This window comes from Limulus polyphemus, unplaced genomic scaffold, assembly GCF_000517525.1.
Source record: "Limulus polyphemus unplaced genomic scaffold, Limulus_polyphemus-2.1.2 Scaffold894, whole genome shotgun sequence".
In the NCBI taxonomy this organism is placed as follows: domain Eukaryota; kingdom Metazoa; phylum Arthropoda; class Merostomata; order Xiphosura; family Limulidae; genus Limulus; species Limulus polyphemus.
The window spans coordinates 321,584-341,185 of NW_013666504.1; the positions used below are offsets into that span (position 1 = coordinate 321,584).

At 31.9% G+C, this 19,602-nt stretch overlaps 1 protein-coding gene across 1 annotated transcript; it reads right to left on the reverse strand.

Annotated features, from left to right (window-relative positions):
• Window positions 1-19,550, reverse strand: LOC106461086 (lanC-like protein 3). The gene is made up of 4 exons (XM_013920876.2): window positions 18,741-19,550; window positions 7,697-7,820; window positions 5,791-6,006; window positions 1-4,191 (listed from the first exon to the last, which is right to left on the reverse strand). The coding sequence occupies exons 1-4, from the start codon at window positions 19,287-19,289 to the stop codon at window positions 3,830-3,832; spliced, it is 1,251 nt and encodes a 416-aa protein (XP_013776330.1). The 5' UTR covers window positions 19,290-19,550; the 3' UTR covers window positions 1-3,829.
• Window positions 19,551-19,602: the final 52 nt, after the last annotated feature.

Consider the following 19,602-nt stretch of genomic DNA (forward strand, 5'->3'; position numbering starts at 1 on the left):
TGCAGTTTACAAACTTTTATTTAATGGAATTGAAAGTAACTACTGTGTAAGTTTGTCACTCTACAGCAAATAAACATTTCAGAAAACAAAAATGTATTACAGTATCATTAAAATTATACAGAAATCTTAATTTTTGACAGTTTGACTGAGACTTTAGAATTATAACTTTTCCATAAACATGAAGTTCATAATCTGAACAGCTTAAGTTATTCAAAATGCAGCATAAGCTGGTAACATATCTGATGATGTTTATATAAAATCAAATTATGCATTTAGCTCTAAAATTGTAAGCGACAAAAAATTATTTCTCAAAATACCAAAATTTTAGCTATTAAAGTTCAATGACTCGCTAATATAGATATGTTAAGAAACGAAAGTGTGTAAAGGGAAACTTGTAATTGAAAGTAGTGTCAATTTAGAGGTGAATTACTGGATATAGTCACTTATTTTAGGGTTTATCTAATGAAATTTAAAAAAATATAAGGCAGCCAGAGAATGATTCATAGATGAATGGATGTGGAAGCTTTCTTAAATATCACAAACAGAGTTAAAGTAACAGGTCATGTGACCCTGTATTAAAAAAATAAACATGTTGACAGGATCCTTATTGTGAATTCCACAAAACCACTGCTTCTGTCTGCAGCTGGAGCCAAACAAAAGTACTTACATGATCCAAAAAAACAAAGAAGCTACTATGAAAAGTGTCAAGAGAAAATCAGGAAATCAACAAGTGAAATATTGTGACCAGTTTCTAAAAACAACTGAGATCAAGGTGGGTCTTTATAGGATCGAAGTTCAGAAATGCTCATCATTCCAGTAAATCACTCAAAATGAGCTGATTTAGTTAAGCAGAGAGCCTCTTCAAAAGCAGATAGTGGTTATACTGAGAAAAGCTGGGTTTTTCATTTTAAACTGATTAGGGAACAGATACGAGTGAGAAAGAGCAGTTAATTCCCACTTTACAGTATTGGTTTGATAGAAAATTGTATAAAGAAGTAACTGGTTTAAATTGAAATGACAGAAACTACTGGTTTTTTATGTAAAAGAAATTGAGAAGTTAAGATTGGATCCCCAAATACTTTGCAGCATTGGATTTGATGCAACAGCCAATATGAATAGGGCCAGACAAGAATGTACTACAGTCATCAAAGAAGTTTATCTACCAGCTTTTTACACTCTCTGCTTCAACCACACTTTGTAATCTTCCATTCTTGTGAAACTTCCAGGATCAGAAACATGCTAGAAAGAGACTTTAAAATTCATTTGGGAGTCCCTTTGCATTTTCTAGTCTGGTTTTATTATATCCAGCATGGCTGAAAAGCTTTAAAACAATAAGTCATGTGCCTAACTAGATGGGTGAACCAGGCTGATGTTTCAACTATTTTCATAGAGTGGCTTGATGTGTTAATGAAGCAAAGAAACAACCACAAGAAGGTGTAAGATGAAGGTCATTTGTTGGGAATGAGAAGTTGCAATTTTGAATTTATTGCAAATTTGTATATCCATCAATACATTCTTGCTTTCACAAAATCTGCCAGAATGCAACTAATTACATTTTCTACACTTGATATCATAGGTGCTGTAACTGAAATACACTAAGTTCAGAGACTTGTTGAAAGTTATCAAACTAAGAAAGAGTTTGTTCAGAACATCTACGAGCTAAAAAAGTTGAAGATGACTTGGAAATTCCACAGAGTATTACAAGACTAGTATCAAGCCAAAGGAATGTAGGTAAATTTCTGGTGAAAGTAACAACAGTATTAATACATAAATGTTTTTCTTTCTTGGATCATTTTTGGCAGAGCTGAAATAAAGATTCAATCCTCTAATGCAAGTAGCTATTTCTGCATGCACAATTTCTGGTTCCTTCAGTGATGTATTTGTTGCTGGATGTTCCCAGATCATTCAAGTCTGTGATGAATACAACTGATAAATCTACTGAATCTTTCAAGCCTATAATAAAGTTGTATTCTACACTTGTCACTGAAGTTGAGCTCAAATATGAGTTACTGAGATGAATGGACTTGTGGAAGAACAGAAAAAAAAATGTTCTCTCTCATCCACTCTTCTGCATTGTCCTGAAATATCTTTCTCAAACATGAATAATATGCTAAAAACTTGGATGAGTTGCAAGCTAAGATGGGTCAAGAAAGACTGGCCGGATTATTGCAGAACAATGTTAACCTTAATAAATCAAATATTCTATATCTCACTAAAGTGATGAAGGAAAACTGTAGTAGAAAAGACAGAAGTCTCATTTGAATTATATTATTTATATGTTTTTCAGAATATATTTGTGTTTAACTTCTTTTAAGTATCAGTTATGGATTTATGATGCTAAATAACGGTAATCTTGAATATACCTACTTGTAATGTCATAATACATTTGTGTTTTTGGTTTTAATACATTTATGTTTTTGGTTTGATGTACATAGATTTTAATACATTTGTATTTCATTTGATATTTTAAGATGCATAGTAAACTTGTGTTTTATTCAACATAATAAATTGTTTATTGCAAGGTGCATTTTGTGGTTTATTTAATTCAAACAACCTAACAAAACTTATATATTCTAAGGTCGATACATTGATAGCTCGCCACAAAACACTTATTTTTTTTGGATCCACACCTGACTGAGGCAACCAGTAACCTAACAACTAGGATTAAGAAATTTTAAAGTTTGAGGAAATCGGCTATGGTAAAGCAGAAATTGTTAAAAAATTTTTAAAGGTTGAAGGAAGTGAAAAATAACTAACTTTAGCTAAGTGTTTCAGTTTCTAGTTAAAAAAAAGTTTTCATACCTAGAGTTTGTTTATTCATTTGGAAAGTTTAAATGACTTAGCTTATTAGTTTCATCACTTGGACAAATGGTCACTAACATTGAAGAAGTTACCTGAAAAAAGGCTGTCATTTACAGAAGTTGGTAATTAAATTATGCAAATTTTTTTTATCAAAAATATGGTTGTATGAATTAAAAGTGAAAAATGTTAGCTTAAATTCATACAGGATGGACAAAATAAAATTGAAAAAAAAGATTCTAGAAAATGCCTTTGGTGGTTAAAAGCCCTTGAATTTTTCAGTATACAAAAAGAGTATAAACCCTGATATTTTTATGCAAAATTTCACCATTGTGACACATACAGATACACATATAGTTAAACAACAGATATGGTGCCACATGCTATTCATATTTAAAAACCTACTGTGGAGATTCATGTTGTTGTTTTTTCAGGTAAACAACTATTTTTTTTACAACTTTCCAAGAATGTTCAAGAAAACAAATTACAACAAAACCTTCACATCATGTAAGATACCGAACTTCTTAATAATTATGAAAAGAAAATCAGTCCGATATAATTAATTTATTGCAACTGTATAATGATTCTTTATGATTTCAGACAGAACATCTTAATGGCAAGCATAAAATGTTTTAACTCCTGTTAATTTTGACAGAGGTAATGACCTGGTGAACTTCCAACAAGTGTTGGACAGTATTACATTTTCACCACAGAGCTTTCACTGCTAGCAAATAACTATATACTTGTTAAGTTAATTGTTTTTATTTATAATCTAAAGATCTATTGCAAGATCATGGTATTGATATTTTGTTGAATGTAAAAATTAATTGTAACATATGAAAAATGAATACAGTACACAAATGGTATAGATATTAAGAGAATTATTACAGGTACACATGAATTGTTATAATTACATCAAAACTTGTTATAAATTAAGAATCCACTGTATTTATCTACTACTTAAATTTGTTAATAAGGCAGAAATAAAAACATTTCTAAAGCAGAAGAAAGAAAAGAAAATTTAAACAGTTCAAAAAATGTCGAAAAAGGGAAATTCGGAGGAATCTGGTTGGAGAAGATCTGCGAGGAAGCAGGCAGTGCCTGCAAGCCCTTCATAAAGGCTATATGGACAATCAGGGGTTCTGGCCTTTGAGAACTCTTCTGTAAAGATGAAGTTAGCAAACTGCTGAGCACGATGGAGATGTTTATGATCAGCAGTTAGTCGATACAGAAGTAGGAATACATAACCACTTCCTGCTACTCCATGACAAATGCCAGGACCTTTACGCAGAAGGCCCTTCTTCCATACACACTCCCCACAGTGAAGACAAGCATTCAAATATTTCTCATCATGCCAGACACGATATGCTCTAGCCATCAGGTAAACTACACCTAAAAATTTTTAAATAAAATTTCTCTTATGTGATTGATTGCTATGTCTAACTGTTTTTCTTTTATATCATATAAATAAAAAAAATAATGGCATAGCAAATACAGCACACTATATTATATCTATTTATATATGCTGTTAAGAAACAAAAAACAAATTTTGGATACTACAATAGAAACACTGAAGCAGGTCAAACAATACAAAGTCCCTCAATGATGCACTTTTGAAACTGCCTTAAACTCAATTACCAAATACCAAAAAACCTAGTTTTATGTTCAAAATTTCACATAAAATGATTATTTGTGTATGCACCTATACTACCAACAAGGCTGAATTAGAACAATTTTAAACATTGAAAGTTATAACTAAAATTATAATATATACCTACATCATTTATTTTTGGTTCATGTACTCCTCCTCAATCAGTATAACTTGAAAAGTGCTTTAGTCATTTTAACTAACAAGTAATGTACCCTCATCTAATGTAAAATATTTTAATTAAAGATATATCTTCTTGATTAAATAATAATATATCACACACACACACACACACACACACATAAAACTAAGACATATTCCAGCCAGTTTGTGGTTATTTTTAATTATAGATGTATCTAAATGTTGATTAAATAATAATATATCATAAACATAAAACTAAGACATATTCTAGCCAGTTTGTGATAATGTCACACAACTGACAGACTGAGGCTTACTTTGATAACTATATATTTTTGATTCCTTCTTTCAACAACTGAAAATACAACTAAATAACATTTATATTTTCTCAATTTCTTTTAAAGTTTTCTCCATATAGAACAAGTCATAAAAACTTTTAAAAAATTTGCTATTAGCAAGCAATATTGGTTATTGGGCAAACTCACAAAGTGTTTTATTGTTATTGTGCATTGTTTCTAGTAGTTATTTCAAATGTCAAATAAGTGGATTACAATTCTAATATTTGTAACAATATTTGAATGTGTGCAGGTCTTAGCCTTTAAACAAGGAAATGTTAACCTACCATAAGTGACCAAAGTGATAAATCTTTACTTATAGTGTAAATTTATAAGTGTGTCATATTTCATTTACTTCTCATCCTCTTTTTTTGTTTAATAGTAAAATACTTTTTTTTTAGAACATGAAGTATTTCTTTCTGTAAAAGGTTTTAACTGAATCTACTGGTTAATTTCTTGTTAAATTGAAGGAAATGGACTGATTCACAACATTATAGATTAACATAAGTATTTTAATATTCTGTATTCCTAATTCTACATCAATAAATTATAAAATATATCTAAAAATGTAAGAATGTATTATTCCCATTTTCTTTGAATTTTCTATATTCAAAATTCTTCAAAACAATTTTATTTTTATTAGATACAACTCTAATAATACTTTTGAATAGTTTCTTCTTGAAAACAAGCAAACATTTAAGGTTAATGTCTACTACATTCTCAAGGGCAAACTATGTTATACTTACCATTTATATATTTTTCTTTATTAAAATTGTGTATGTGTTATATATAAATTCCTTCTTAACGGTTCTTCATATGTACTATTACTTCTAACCACTAAGTGACAACTAATTTACTCCCACTGCTTACCTGGAGCACCATGACACCAATGAACCAATTCCTCTGGTTCAGGACGGTGAATAGCAACCTCATCCATGGCACAAGGAAAGTTTCCACTTGAAGTCTGTAGACTTAACATAAAGTCTACAGTTTGTCGTACATCTCTTTCAGCATCAGGATTAGCTGTCAAGTATTCTGGGAAACCAAGAAGCATCTGGAGGATGGCTGATAGCCCATGGGCTGCACCTAGAGTATTGGGCCAATTTTTGAAAAGAAATCAGAAAGTAAATGTAAAAAAGTTTTTGTGGCTATATCGATATGTGCTTCATTTGTAGTCCTTTGGTTTTCTGACTTATTAGGTAAGAAAAATTTTTTTTTGCATTCTTTTGTTTGACTTCTCTGTCATGTTCAATGACGTGAGACAAAACACTGGACACACATATTTGGTGAAAGTTACTTATTGTCAAGTATTCTGTTTTAAATATATTCCTATTTAGTTTTGTTTATGGTGTTACACAATTTTTTGGAAGATAAAAACTTTAACCAATCTCTAGCTAGCAAAACATCTTGATGGTCAAAGTGTACAAGATTCAAGTTTAAAGAAAGAAAAGTTTGATTACCATGCTTACCTCAGTAATACCAAGGATAACCTACTACATACTAAGAAAAGCATACACATGTATATTGAGCTTTAATCCATTTATTCCCCCTTTTCCAGTAATGTTGGTATAGATTCTGAGAAGACAACAAAATGTAACCACTTCTTTGTATTTTCAGATCTTATTATACTATAGCAACATTAGTGTATTATTGGCATTGGTATGCAATATAACTTAAAATGACTTAAACCAGATATCATTCTAGTGGCCTGTTGATATCTTTTCTGTATTAATCATCAAGTTAGTGACTGGTTTTGATATCATTCACTACTAGTTGGGTCCACATAGTACATCATAATGAGTAATTTTATGTATTTGCCTGTAATAATACACAGTATAAAGAAGTGACCAAATCAATTTAAGTGAAATCACTAATTTTCTGTGTAAAATACACTGGGGAACCTAGCTGTAATCACTGAAATCAATTGGTATATTTGTTTAAGTTGCTTTATATGAATTATATGTTATTCGGAGCCCTTTAATCAACAGTCATAAGCACAATAAGCAATTTGGTGCTTACATTGTTTACGAAAAATGTGGTTAAATACATGAAATCCACTGGTAATTAGGATACCAATGGAACTAAAACTTTACAAAGTATTCCATATCAAACATTAATGGAATCTTATGCAGGGTTACTAAATATATAACCTTCTTAGATTTAAATTCAAAATTTCAATATAGAGCTCTCAGAGCTATATTAGCTCTTTTCACTGTACAATGTAGCTAAGTACTCAACTGAAGGCTTTGAGTGTATTTTAGCAATTACACATAAAACCTTTTTCAAAACTACCAGTCCTATTTCTAAGAACTTCATAATTTATGTGTAATTATAAACAGAGAAGTACAGAAATGGAAAATTAAAATCTATTTTGTCAATTTTTACTTGGAATTAACCATATTTGTGCAGCATTTTCATTATCATAATAAGCAAATGACATTTTTATCCTTTAATATTGTGTAAAAGAACCAACTTTATTTTAACTACATACTGTGTTGCCACCACTGTTTACACATAACAACTGTCTATTTGTCTGATGAAGACATAGAATGGCGTATGGATTTCTTGGACAATAAGTAACTTTCACCAAATTTATGTGTCCAGTGATTTTGTCTCACATGACAGAGAAGTCAAACAAAAGAATGCAAATTTTTTTTCTTCCCAAATAAGTCAGAAAAACAAAAGACTACAAACGAAGCACATATCAATATAACCACTTTTTAACATTTACTTTCTCACAAACTATATACAAGTTGACATTAAAATGAACTATTACCTAAATACTCTGTTTTGTAATAAGCATACATTAATGGTGCAGGAGATTGATGTCTTTTGGCATATTCTCGTCCTGACTGAATAATGGAAGCACATACTGCTTCAATTTTACTGGATGGCACCACCTGGAAAAGCAAGTAAAACTGTTATATTACTAAATGTCTGTATATAGACAGAATGGTTATTAACTTATTTTACTATACTGTAGTAAAGTACAGTGTGTATGTGATGCAGGTATAACTCGTGTCAACCTTTGTAACAATTGTTTTCTTTTCAATACATGTTCAATTATAAATATTAAAATTCTATTTATTAATGTTTTATTATTCGAATTAGAATTTTTAAAATTTGCTACAAAATCTTAATAATGCAGAAAGTTTCTTGCTATAAGAGCAAGATCACTGTAGTATTGACAGCATCTCTAAACATAATCATAATTTAAATTTATAATGATAAAATGACCTATAATCTTAGAAAAATGTGTCTATTTTAACTAAACATTTTGATTTCTTGCCTTTATCAAGAGTAAACACCTGTACATCAAGAACATCACTGTAACTGATATACATTTTCAAAAAAAGGACACTTTATATTCTTGTGATCAACCTTACTCTGAGGTTTCAGTATGTTAGATAAACTCATTAGTCACATGGAAATGAAAATATTGTTACATATATTTAGATAGATAAATACCAGAGGTAGAAGTTAACTTTATAAGGCAGTAGTGAGAATTTGTTACCTGAAAAGTTGGTAGCAAAATGATCTTATTCACAAGCTGCTTACGTATATGAAAATATGTTTATGTAAAAAGCAAAAATTTTAACTGCTATTTTAAATGGATTGGACAACCCATATTAGTGTATAGTACTTTTTTCTTTTCCTGAACCCACCTTTTGCTTAATTGTTTATGAATTTTGTACACTAATTCTTACATATTCTACAAATACTGATTAGGCCTATTGTATTTACATTTTTTTTTATGAAAAGAATAATAAAAAGAACAAACCCTATAATAAATATTGCAGATGCAAACCAATATTCTATCAACTCTGAATTGATTCTATTCTTAAAACTTAAATTAATTCAAATGCAACTTGCTGCTTGTCAGGTTTTATAGGGCCAGATCATTTACAGTAGGTGTCTGCGATTTGTCGGCAATAAATTTCAACAATAAATGGATAGCACACAATCCACTTATCTTAAAAATAGTATATATTCAAAAAAAGTAAAACGTGTATAAAAAAAATTCTTTACACTATTCGTTATCAGAGTTATATCCATAACTTTAAGTAAGTGTCTCTTTTTTCATCAAAGTCCATACAGGGGGGTTCATTTACTTTGAAACACTCTTTGATAAGACAAATTATTCACCTCTACTCTCTTATTACAATACAAGGCTGTGACACTCACTTTAAAATCATCACTGTAACTTTTGATTACAACAGTTGTATCCAGAGCTCTAAATAATTATTTCCTTTTCATCAAAGTCCACACAGGTGGATTCAATGACTTTAGAACACCTTTTGACAAGATAAATTATCCTCCTCTACTCTGTTGTTACAATACATGCTGTGAAACTCACTTCAGAAATCAACCGATATAGCTAAGCTGACAATCATGCAGTGTAAATTCACTTTTACTAACTTAACTTACCTTATCTTACATTTGTATCTGCACATATTTATAACCTGTGACAGAAAAATCTAGCCCTCTAGTAACAACAACATTACACACAACGAGAAAAACTTAGATGCTTTGAGTAAGATTACATTAACATTATTACAAAAGCCTAGTACAACAATGAAACTACGTACACAATGTATGACTCGTACAGAGTTATGTTACAAAATTTGTCATATCCATCACTTAATTAACTTTTATCACTCTTGTTATGAAACTAAATAATCATTAAATATTGAATCACTAAATAATAACTCTTAAACTAAATAGTCATGTATATTCAATAATAAGCCCCTCTTCAAGAGAAATATTTACAGTATTTTTTATAGTATATACAAAGACTGCTCTCAGTTCATACACAAAGTCTATCATTGTATAAGGTAGCTGTAGTGCTTCATTATGACTAGATCCCTTGTCTTCTTTGATCTTGTGTTGCATGAGGTCTGTCTTATATAATCTATCTGTATACCAGCACAATAGATTTTGTTCCTCTTACTTCTGCTTGCCAGTCAGTTCTTCACTTATGTTGATGTTTTTGTACATTTCCTCTCCACCTAGTAGTCTCAGGTCTAATAGGTCTTCATCCTCTATGACAAAAGTCACCATTTTCTGGTTCTGCATCTATGACAGCTACACCTGCCATGTCCATCTGTGCCTCAATTTCTGTATCTATCAGGTCTTCTTTCCTCTTGAAGTATCTCTTCAACAGATTGGCATGGTAGACCTTGGTCGTTCCATCCACTATCATTTTATATTTATAGTTCATTCTGTTGGCCACTTTCTGCACTTCAAAAGGTCCTTTCCACTGCAGGAAGAGTTTGTTGTTATCCATAGGTAGCAGAATTAAGACCTTCTGTCTGACCTCAAAATGTTGATCCTTGGCCTTCTTGTCATATAAGTGATTCTGATTGCCTTAGTTTCCCCAATAGAACTACTTTGATTAATCCAGTACAGCACTCCCTTCTGGTCCTCTATTTTGTAAGTCCCTTTTCCCTTTGTCTTATGCTCGACTTTCTCCCGGGCACTTTCCCAAAGTTTCAGCAGTGAAGGGTCTTTCTTCTGTGCTTCCTTCAGTTCCTGTAGACCTACATTCAGGATGTCACCTTTTGAGATTTGTAGGGGATTGATGTCTTGCTTGCTTTTCTTTTCTTGAACTCTTGTGGTGACTGCAGATTTCTCATCAGTCTCCTTTCTGTCTGGTTCCTCCAAACTTCTGCTTCCTGGTATATTACCAATCACCAATTCATAGATCGGTGCCTTCATACACATGGCTTCTAGGTCTCCCACAGAGTATGGAGTGTCCACCTGTATTCTTGTTATGGGAAACTTTCTCACTGTCCCATCAATCAGCACACCTTAGATGTATCTTGCCCATCATCTGATCATCAGATATTAGACTGGTTCTCACTGTTGCACTACTGCACCCAGTGTCTTGTAAATCCTTCACTTTCTTGTCCCCAACATAGCCTTTGCCTATTGGCGTGTTGTGATATGTTGGCGCCTCTCAATGTTTGTCACTTGCTCTAATCACCAGTGGCACTGTTGACCCATATGCTAACTTGAGCTGGCTATCAATCATGCACTATTTAATCATGGAGATAGCACTTCCTTCTTGTTGGGTTGTCTCTATTCTGTTTCTTCTGGCAGCAGCATCCATGGTGACACAGTAGTCACTGGTGGAAACGACCCCTTCCAATAATGACTTCCTTTTAAATACGACTTTTTCTGTCCAAAGAATGATTTTACATTGATCTGACCTCCCATGAATGATTTCCTTACAGATGCAACATATGACCATGATTTTTGGGTGGAAGGTCAAATAACGACCTTTCTATAATGACTTTTCTTCATATCAATAATGTAATTTACAGACACACATGAATACACTATATACAGTATGGAAACAAAAGGTCACACAACTGCAGATTGCTTCACAGCTTAGTATATTTATCTTGTTACCATGGGGTGCTCAAGTCAAACACCTTGGTACGTACATATAGGTATTTTGGGTTAAAAACTTTCGTGTCCTGAAAGGTAACCTGGGGTGGTCAGAAACTGTTGTTTGTCTTCGCTCCGGCCATACAATGAAGGTTTATTCCTTTAGTGAATGTAGTAGATTTTGAGCTAGTGGCCTAGACATTAAGTAACTAGATTAGGATTTACTAGCGGGTGTGTGAAGATTATTAACTCGTGGTTTGTTCAGTGACAGAATTGACTAATCTGTGTGGTAGGCATGGCTAATGAAATGCCCATAGGCATCTGGGAAAGCTGCGAATGTCTCAAGCTGAGAACAGGAAGTCACTGTGAAGAAGAAGAAGGCTCGAAGTGTTGATATAGAAATGTGACATGGACATTGATATAGACCAAATTTGTGACGAAAGCAACAAAATAAATGAAACATGGAAATTATAGAATTTTTAGTCAACTTGAAATTGTTTTAATGCAACATATTACATTTTATGTAGTATTTGTATTCAGAGAGGATTACCTTATTAGGTATTGGCTAGAGTCTAGCAATAATTTAGTTCAGATATTTATTCTTATTTATTTACTAGTTCTTTTAAATTTGTGGAATGGTTCTTTAGTTCTTTATTACAGTGTTTTGTATAAATATACTGTGGATTTTTTGAGTTGCAATGGTGGTAAATACAAGTATGGGATGTTTTTTTTTATTATCATGTTCGGTGAATCTGGTTTCCAATTTTCTTCCGGTTTCTCTGATGTTGAATTCTGGACATTTATTGCAATTTATTTTATAAATCATGCACTCAAAACTAACAACGAAATGCTTCTTGATATAATAACTGCCATATTCGTGAACATTCAAAGTGATCCATTAAATGTGCAAAACAAACAAAGATCAACGTTTTATGAAATAAATTTTATGTCAGTTTGTAATATTTTATACGTATATAATATAAATGTGATAAATGGATGTTTATGAAATAAATGTGATTGATTATTAAATTATTTTACATAAATTACAAACAAAACAATTTTAAGTTATCTTTATTTAATTGTTATCCATCATAACTATTATTATACAGTATACCAATTTGCTACATTATCTGACTACCTATACAGTATATAAACCATTATGCTCAACCCCTGGGAATAGCAACTAGCACACCTTGAACTTGGTCATTCATTATCTGGTTATTTATCCTTTGAATAGTGACTTCCTGTCAGATGTAACTTTTTTATTGTGGCAGATAGCTACTGTAGTCACTCTCTTCTTGTTTTTTTGCCAGCACCATCTTTGTAGGGTGCTTCAGCTGCTTTATGTTGAAATTTCTGCTGTTGCTTGTTGATGCACACATTAACGATTTGCTACATTTTATAAAAAATATATTATCTCTTCTCCCTTTTGTCTGTTGTGTTCTTGTCACCATTGGTGGTATCCTGTTTCTGGTCAGCCACCCCTGGTTTCAATTTTAACTAGTTATTGTTGGACTTGCCAGTTATACTCCCTCCATATACTGGGCTTCCATATACTGTTCTGCAAGCTTGACCAGCTTTTCCACTTCTTTTGATGCTCTCTCCTTTAGGAACAATGAAATGTTAGTTGAGCAAATGATAATGAACTGTTCATGTCTTGGTAGATCTGCCAGTCTTTCAAAACTATTCTCAGTCCATCTTCTGAAGTATCTTCATAGACATTCCACAAACTGAAATACAGTTTTTCCAGTGTCAGGTTTGACTTCTCTGAACTTCCAAAAAAAAAAAAACTTCCTTGGTAAGTTCATAGCACTTAAGCAATGCCACTTTTAACTTGTCATAGTCCATGACATTTTGTGATGTCATGCCTGCATGCACTTGTAGGCCTTTTCCTGAGCTGAGACAGACCGTCCAGTCACCTTTGTCCCAGTTCTGACTTTGGGTGAAACTTTCATATCTCTCCAAGAAAGCATCCATGTCATCTTTCTGTTCATCAAATCTGGGCAGCTTGGATCGGCTGGCCCTGACCCCATTGTAATTCTTGAGTCCTTCATCTTTTTGTTGAGTGAGCTTGACAATCTCAATTTGTGCTATTATTCTCTCTGTCTATTTCCTCTCTCAATTTGTATTCTTATTCTCTCTATTTCCAGTCTCTCCTTTTCTGTTTTCAGTCTTTCTTCCTCTCTTCTCTGCCTATGCTCTTCTTTCTCTAGGTCTTCTTGTTGTTGTTTAACAAACTCTTATAGATTGCTATCTTTTAGCCCAAGTTGCTCACCTCTCTCTATCCATCTACCAAAATCAGTTGATATGCTTATATAGCGTGATTGTAGTCTCTACACTATTTTTGCCACAACTATAATTGCGCATATACAGGCCTACTTCCCCTGTCATTTATGTCTTCTTTTACTGTCGTTTACCACTTTGGTATCCTGGCTGGCTTGCCAAATGTCAGGTTTTATAGGACTGGATTCTTTACAGTAGGTGTCTGTAATTTGCTGGCAATAAATTTCAACAATAAACAAACAGCACACAATCCACTTCTTTTAAAATAATATATATTCCAAACAAATAAAATGTGTATAAAAAAATTGGTATATTGGTTATCACAGTTGTATCCAGAGCTTTAAATAATTCTCTTTCTTGCCAAAGTCTACACAGTCAGGTTCATTTACTTTAAAACACCCTCTGACAAAAAAAATTATTCTCCTCTACTCTGCTGTTACAATACAAGGCTGTGATACTCACTTTAAAATCACCATTATAACTACTGTTTACAATAGTTTTATCCAGAGCTCTAAATAATTATCTCCTTTTCAAAGTCCACACAAGGGGATTCAATGATTTTAGAACACCTTTTGACAAGACAAATTATCCTCCTCTACTCTGTTGTTACAATACAAGCAGTGAAACTCACTTTAGGAATCACCCAATCAACTAAACTGACAACCATGCAGTCTAAACTCACTTTTACTTTCACTAAATTATTTCTGTATCTGCATGTATTTATAACATACAACAGAAAAATATAGAAATATTTAGTCCTCTAGTAACAACATTACACAAAATGAGAAAAACTTAGAATCTTCTAGTAAAATGACATCAACAATATTACAAAAGCCTAGTACAACAGTTAAACTATATACACATTGTATGACTCGTACAGAGTTACATAATGAAACTTATCATAACTACTGCTTTTAAAATAATTAACTTTTAACACTCTTGTTATGAAAACTAAATCACTAAATAAATTAAATAATAACTCTTAAACTGAACAGTTATGTGTATCCAACACTGTTCCAATCACCTTGAATCCTGATTACCTTACAATCACTACCAAGCTATTTTAAAAAAAAGTTATTCTAGAACAATAACACTACATTTAAAAGATGTGTACAACTTTGTGTTGCACTACACAACATACTGTCATAAAGGCCTGCAAACTAATTAAATTGCTACAGTGTTTGAAATTTGTTTAACTAAGCTAAAAATGTTGTAACATTCATATGTTAATCCCTTACCTTGCCTTTTCACTCCTTTCTTCCATTCATTACTAGTCATGTAAGGGAAATTGGACAGGTTAAAAAAACTGGTTTTGTTTTACCCAATATTCTATCTGGTTAAGTTATTCATGTACTTGGAAGTGCATTAAACTGTCTGTAACACTATTCCTGAAAATGCATTTGACTTGCTAAAAAAAAAAAAATACAGTATGTAGTAAAAGAAGTAGGATACATTACAAAAAAAGAAAACATTGAGAAAAGAAACATAAATGTCAATGTATTTCTCAAAATTTAATTTATTACTTCTTCTGTTTCATATATACTTTATTTAAATCAAGATATATCTAGCTATGGTACTTGCTCCAGCGTATTTTGGTCCATAGCAAGAATTCTGATAAAACAAGCATCGACAAATATTTTCAGGTCTAAGGGCCAGCCAAAAAATTTAGGAGCCTGGTGTCCCTAACCTATCTTCAGTACTGTTTTTCTGGGACATGGGGGCTACACTAGTGCCTCGATTATCCTCATCTACGTTATCCGCGATCTTGATTATCCAAGGGTTTTGTTTCCAAATTTTTCTCGAAATAAATATACAATTCTAGACAATAATTGACATTTTTTGGAAAACTGTCATTCAGAAATTAATTTGGGTTGCAAAAGTTCAGGTGTTGCATCATATCTGGGGTTTTCACGTGCAGGATCTGGCATGCGTTCAAATCATATGTCCCAGGTTCAAGCCCAGCCTTGCCTCTTATCTTTAGCTGTTAAGACAGGAGTACAAAATATATGTAGCTTGGTTAACCTTATTTGATTAATGATTAAAAACATAGTATAAAAAAACACAAAATACACATAAAAATTTCGTAAAATTTCACTCAACTTGTTCTATGTTGCACGATAGACATCCTTGTTCAGTTTGTCATCTAGTTATGCATATAATACAGATAATTGGTATCTTCAGTCTGTTTTAACAAAGGCTTTTTCGTAATATTTCCAAAGCATAGACATGCACTAATTTTTTACTTATTTTTCCCAGCCGTTGATAGGGTGTGAATGCACTTCCGTGTCTATAGCAGAAAAAAGTGCCAAAATTGAGGAGCTTTTTATGCCTATTTCAGCAAGTAAATTTAACTAAAACGGGAACAGGTAATCAAAGGAAGAAGTATTATAGAAGAAAAAATTGGAATTGGACTCGTGTAACTCCCAAAATTAGGAGAATTTTAGCATGACCGACCAACACTTGACTTATATTATTATTATGATGACTATTATAATTTTTCATGATAATGTGATTAAACAACAGTAAAATGATTATAATTTAAAACAAGGAAATTGAATATATTGAAAATTTCTATTTAGATTAAACAATGGACTAACTAGTGAGATACACTAGTGCTTCGCTTATCCGCTGTTTCTCTTATCTGTGATTTTTTGCTTTTCCCAGACCAGCGAGGCACCAGTGTATATTTATTTACTTTCACAGCAATGAGTGCATGCTAACGCTGAATCCACCATTAAAATCGTAGAAACAAAGTTTGATTTAGGACTCAAAGAATGTAAATATAATTCCGGTCTTCCAAGGGTCCAGAATTGTTCTAGATTCGAATTATATTTAGCACAGTCCTATGCATGAATAAAATATGAGAAAATATAGAGATCACTATAAACTTTTTAGTCATCCTGGCACCCAAGATGTGTCAAGGCCTGTGATAAAGCAATACCTAGCTTATCTATCTAATGTGTGTATATTTAATATTCATTTTTGGAGTAGATGGATAAATTATAAAATTTTAGTACAATCATTTAATCTTGCCTTTGATCTATATAAAAAAAATTATAGATGGAAATTTTATCCACCCTACCAATACACCATGAATGGGAGCCTCCCAGGTGACTCAGTAAAGTGGTACTAAACTATGGATTGTTGCACACTAATCATGAATACTCTATTAGCAATAACTTCCAACTATTTGAAAAAAAAAACGTTAGAACATTCATACTAAAATTTTAAAAAAATTGTCCATTCACACATGCTGTATTTAAGGTGTTAGTAAAATGCCACTGCATAAATTAACTAGTAACAAAACAATAGAATTAGGTAGCAAAATGCAACCAGATATTCATTTATTTACTGTAAATACTTATCTTGGTATATATTTATTCAGAAACTCAAGTAAACCATTTTAATTCAAAGCCTAAAAGGTAGGTCTGAGATTACTCCTGTAAACTTCTTTCCAAAACTCAATATAAAAAGCTATAACATAAAAAGGAATTAAAATATTACATTCCAAGGCATTTAACTCTGCTTGAGGAATTTCTTCTTTTTAGTTGGCTTTCCTAATCGGGAATGCATGGTCCATCCACATTCCTTTAGTTATGACCAGCAAAAGTTTGTGCATGGATTAAATAAAAGACAATTAATGAGGAAATGCATCTTTTCATGAGGGAATGTAATTTTTTTCTATCCCTGTATAAGCTAGAAAAGAAAAAAAAAAAGATTTTTTGGGAGGAGGATGAGACCAATTTTTTAGATTTTAAATACTTATGCTGTTAACAAAAAATTGAGTTCACATTACGTAGAGATACCAAATTTAAGTGAAACAAGCATTAAGTATATGATAGATTCATAGAGTATATAATTACTGTTCATTCTGGAAATAGAAGCCAAACACTTGTCTGAAAAACACCCCAGAAAATCCTTCAACATCTGCATATTATTGAAGCAAAATATTTTCTGTAGAGTAAATACAAAAAAAAAACATTTTTCACCAGATACAAGCCACCAAACATCAGCCCTTTAGTGGCTGACCATTTTAATGGCTAAACATACAGCTCTTCAATTGACCCTAGCATATCTAATATCTCTGTAATAATTTGATTGAGATGTGTGTATATTTAGATATACACATAAACATTACAAACTTTTATCTCCTAGCGCTACATTATCTATTTTACATAATGAACCTTAAAGTGATCTTATTTTTATAATAAATCAACATATTTTAGTTTACATTTAAAAGAGTATTTGGCCATGTACCTATGTAATAATAACTTTATTTGGATCATGTGAGAACACTCTGGTCATATACATGTGTCCTTTTTTCTTTAAATGTGTGTCAGTTTAAGACTTTATTACAAAGGTGGTCTTGATCTATAAGCATAATCTCTCAATAGAGGCTAAAAGGTGAAATGTCAAGTAAATAATAAAGAATATTTCAATACTTTCAATACTTCAGTCCACTCTTTATTTTTTAAAAACTACAAAATATATTCAGAATCTAGTAACAGAAATCTGAAACATACAAGTACAGACAGTTTATCTTTACCAATAACATTCTTGAACATCTGATTCAAATTCTTTAAAGTAAATGACGTCTAAATTTAGTTATTTTTAATACCTACTAGAAAGTTTATAAAAAGAAAGTACATTATTATTATTTTTTTCAAATAATATAAATTCCAGCATTATATCATTTATTAGAACATAAAACTAATGTTCAGTGATGATTACACACAAATTGATTTTTCCTTATCACTTCAGTACTCTAAACAGCCAAATTTCCATGCTCTATGTATATAATAATAAAGGAAAACAAAGTAACTACACATTTAGAAAAATAAAGCTGTCTTAACTGAAGATAATTTGTTTAGATTGTTGTTTTGTCTTTTGATGAATGATGTGTTTTCCTTGATTAATTAAATAGCATGTATTTTGCCACCTTGTAGTTTATGTTTGTATGTTTCTAAATATATATATTTATTATACAGTTGCTGTAGTAGTATTAATAAAGCTTAACCACAAAGAAAGTAGTGTCAAAATAGCTTTAAATTTATAGCCTTTGATCAAAAGGGTAATATTGGTGGCAACTTTCCTGCCACACTTAGTGACTTTCAAAATTGGAAGTTAATTAACTCCTGACTTACCTGTGTTTTAAATTTTTTGTTCAACAGTAAAGCTCCGCAAAGATAACCAGCTCTTCCAACAAATAATTCATCCGAGCCACAACGTAAAAAGTTGACTGGAATTCCTACATCTGCAAGAGTTATGTATTGTTGTATAAATTTGTCACGATGATCTTTCTTTCCCAAAGCATCGAAGAGTAAAGCTGCAACTGTATATACGCCTCCATTTCCTAGAAGAAATCCAAATTGCATTGACTTATCACTTTGAATTTTAGGCTGCTCCGCATAGGCTAATGCAGTACTTAAATATTCCTCTGCATTTTTCAAAAACATTTTTTTCTCCTCACTAAAGCTTTGAAGCTGTGAGAGGTAATAGCACATGTATGAGACACCTGCTACACCAACGTACAAACCACCATCACAATCCCGGAAACTATTGCCTTGTTTAGCAAAAATGTGTTTTACAACATCCACACAATGCTGTTTCAATTGCTGATGCTGAATTCGCACAGACTCTCCGGTAATATAGTCAGACAACGAATTGATAAAATATCGCTTTGCAGAAGCCATTTATGGAATTTTTTGTACAAAGTTATTCTTCAATTAATCAGCATTTAATAGGTAATACTTTAACCTAAATTTAATACAACTTACAGGAAAAGACAAACCTACCAACAAGACTACAGCACTAGAGTACTAAAAGAATTCTGAAGAAATACTGGAGAACTTTTCTGCAATAACGTCATCAAATCCTGCAAGACGTTAGTTTTATTTCTGCACAGAGGGCGGTGCAGTTGTTGATTGAAAGGTCTAGTGGACGTTGGATATACCAGATGTTGAGGTGTAGTGTGCTAAACATATTATAACATATTGTTGCGTCACC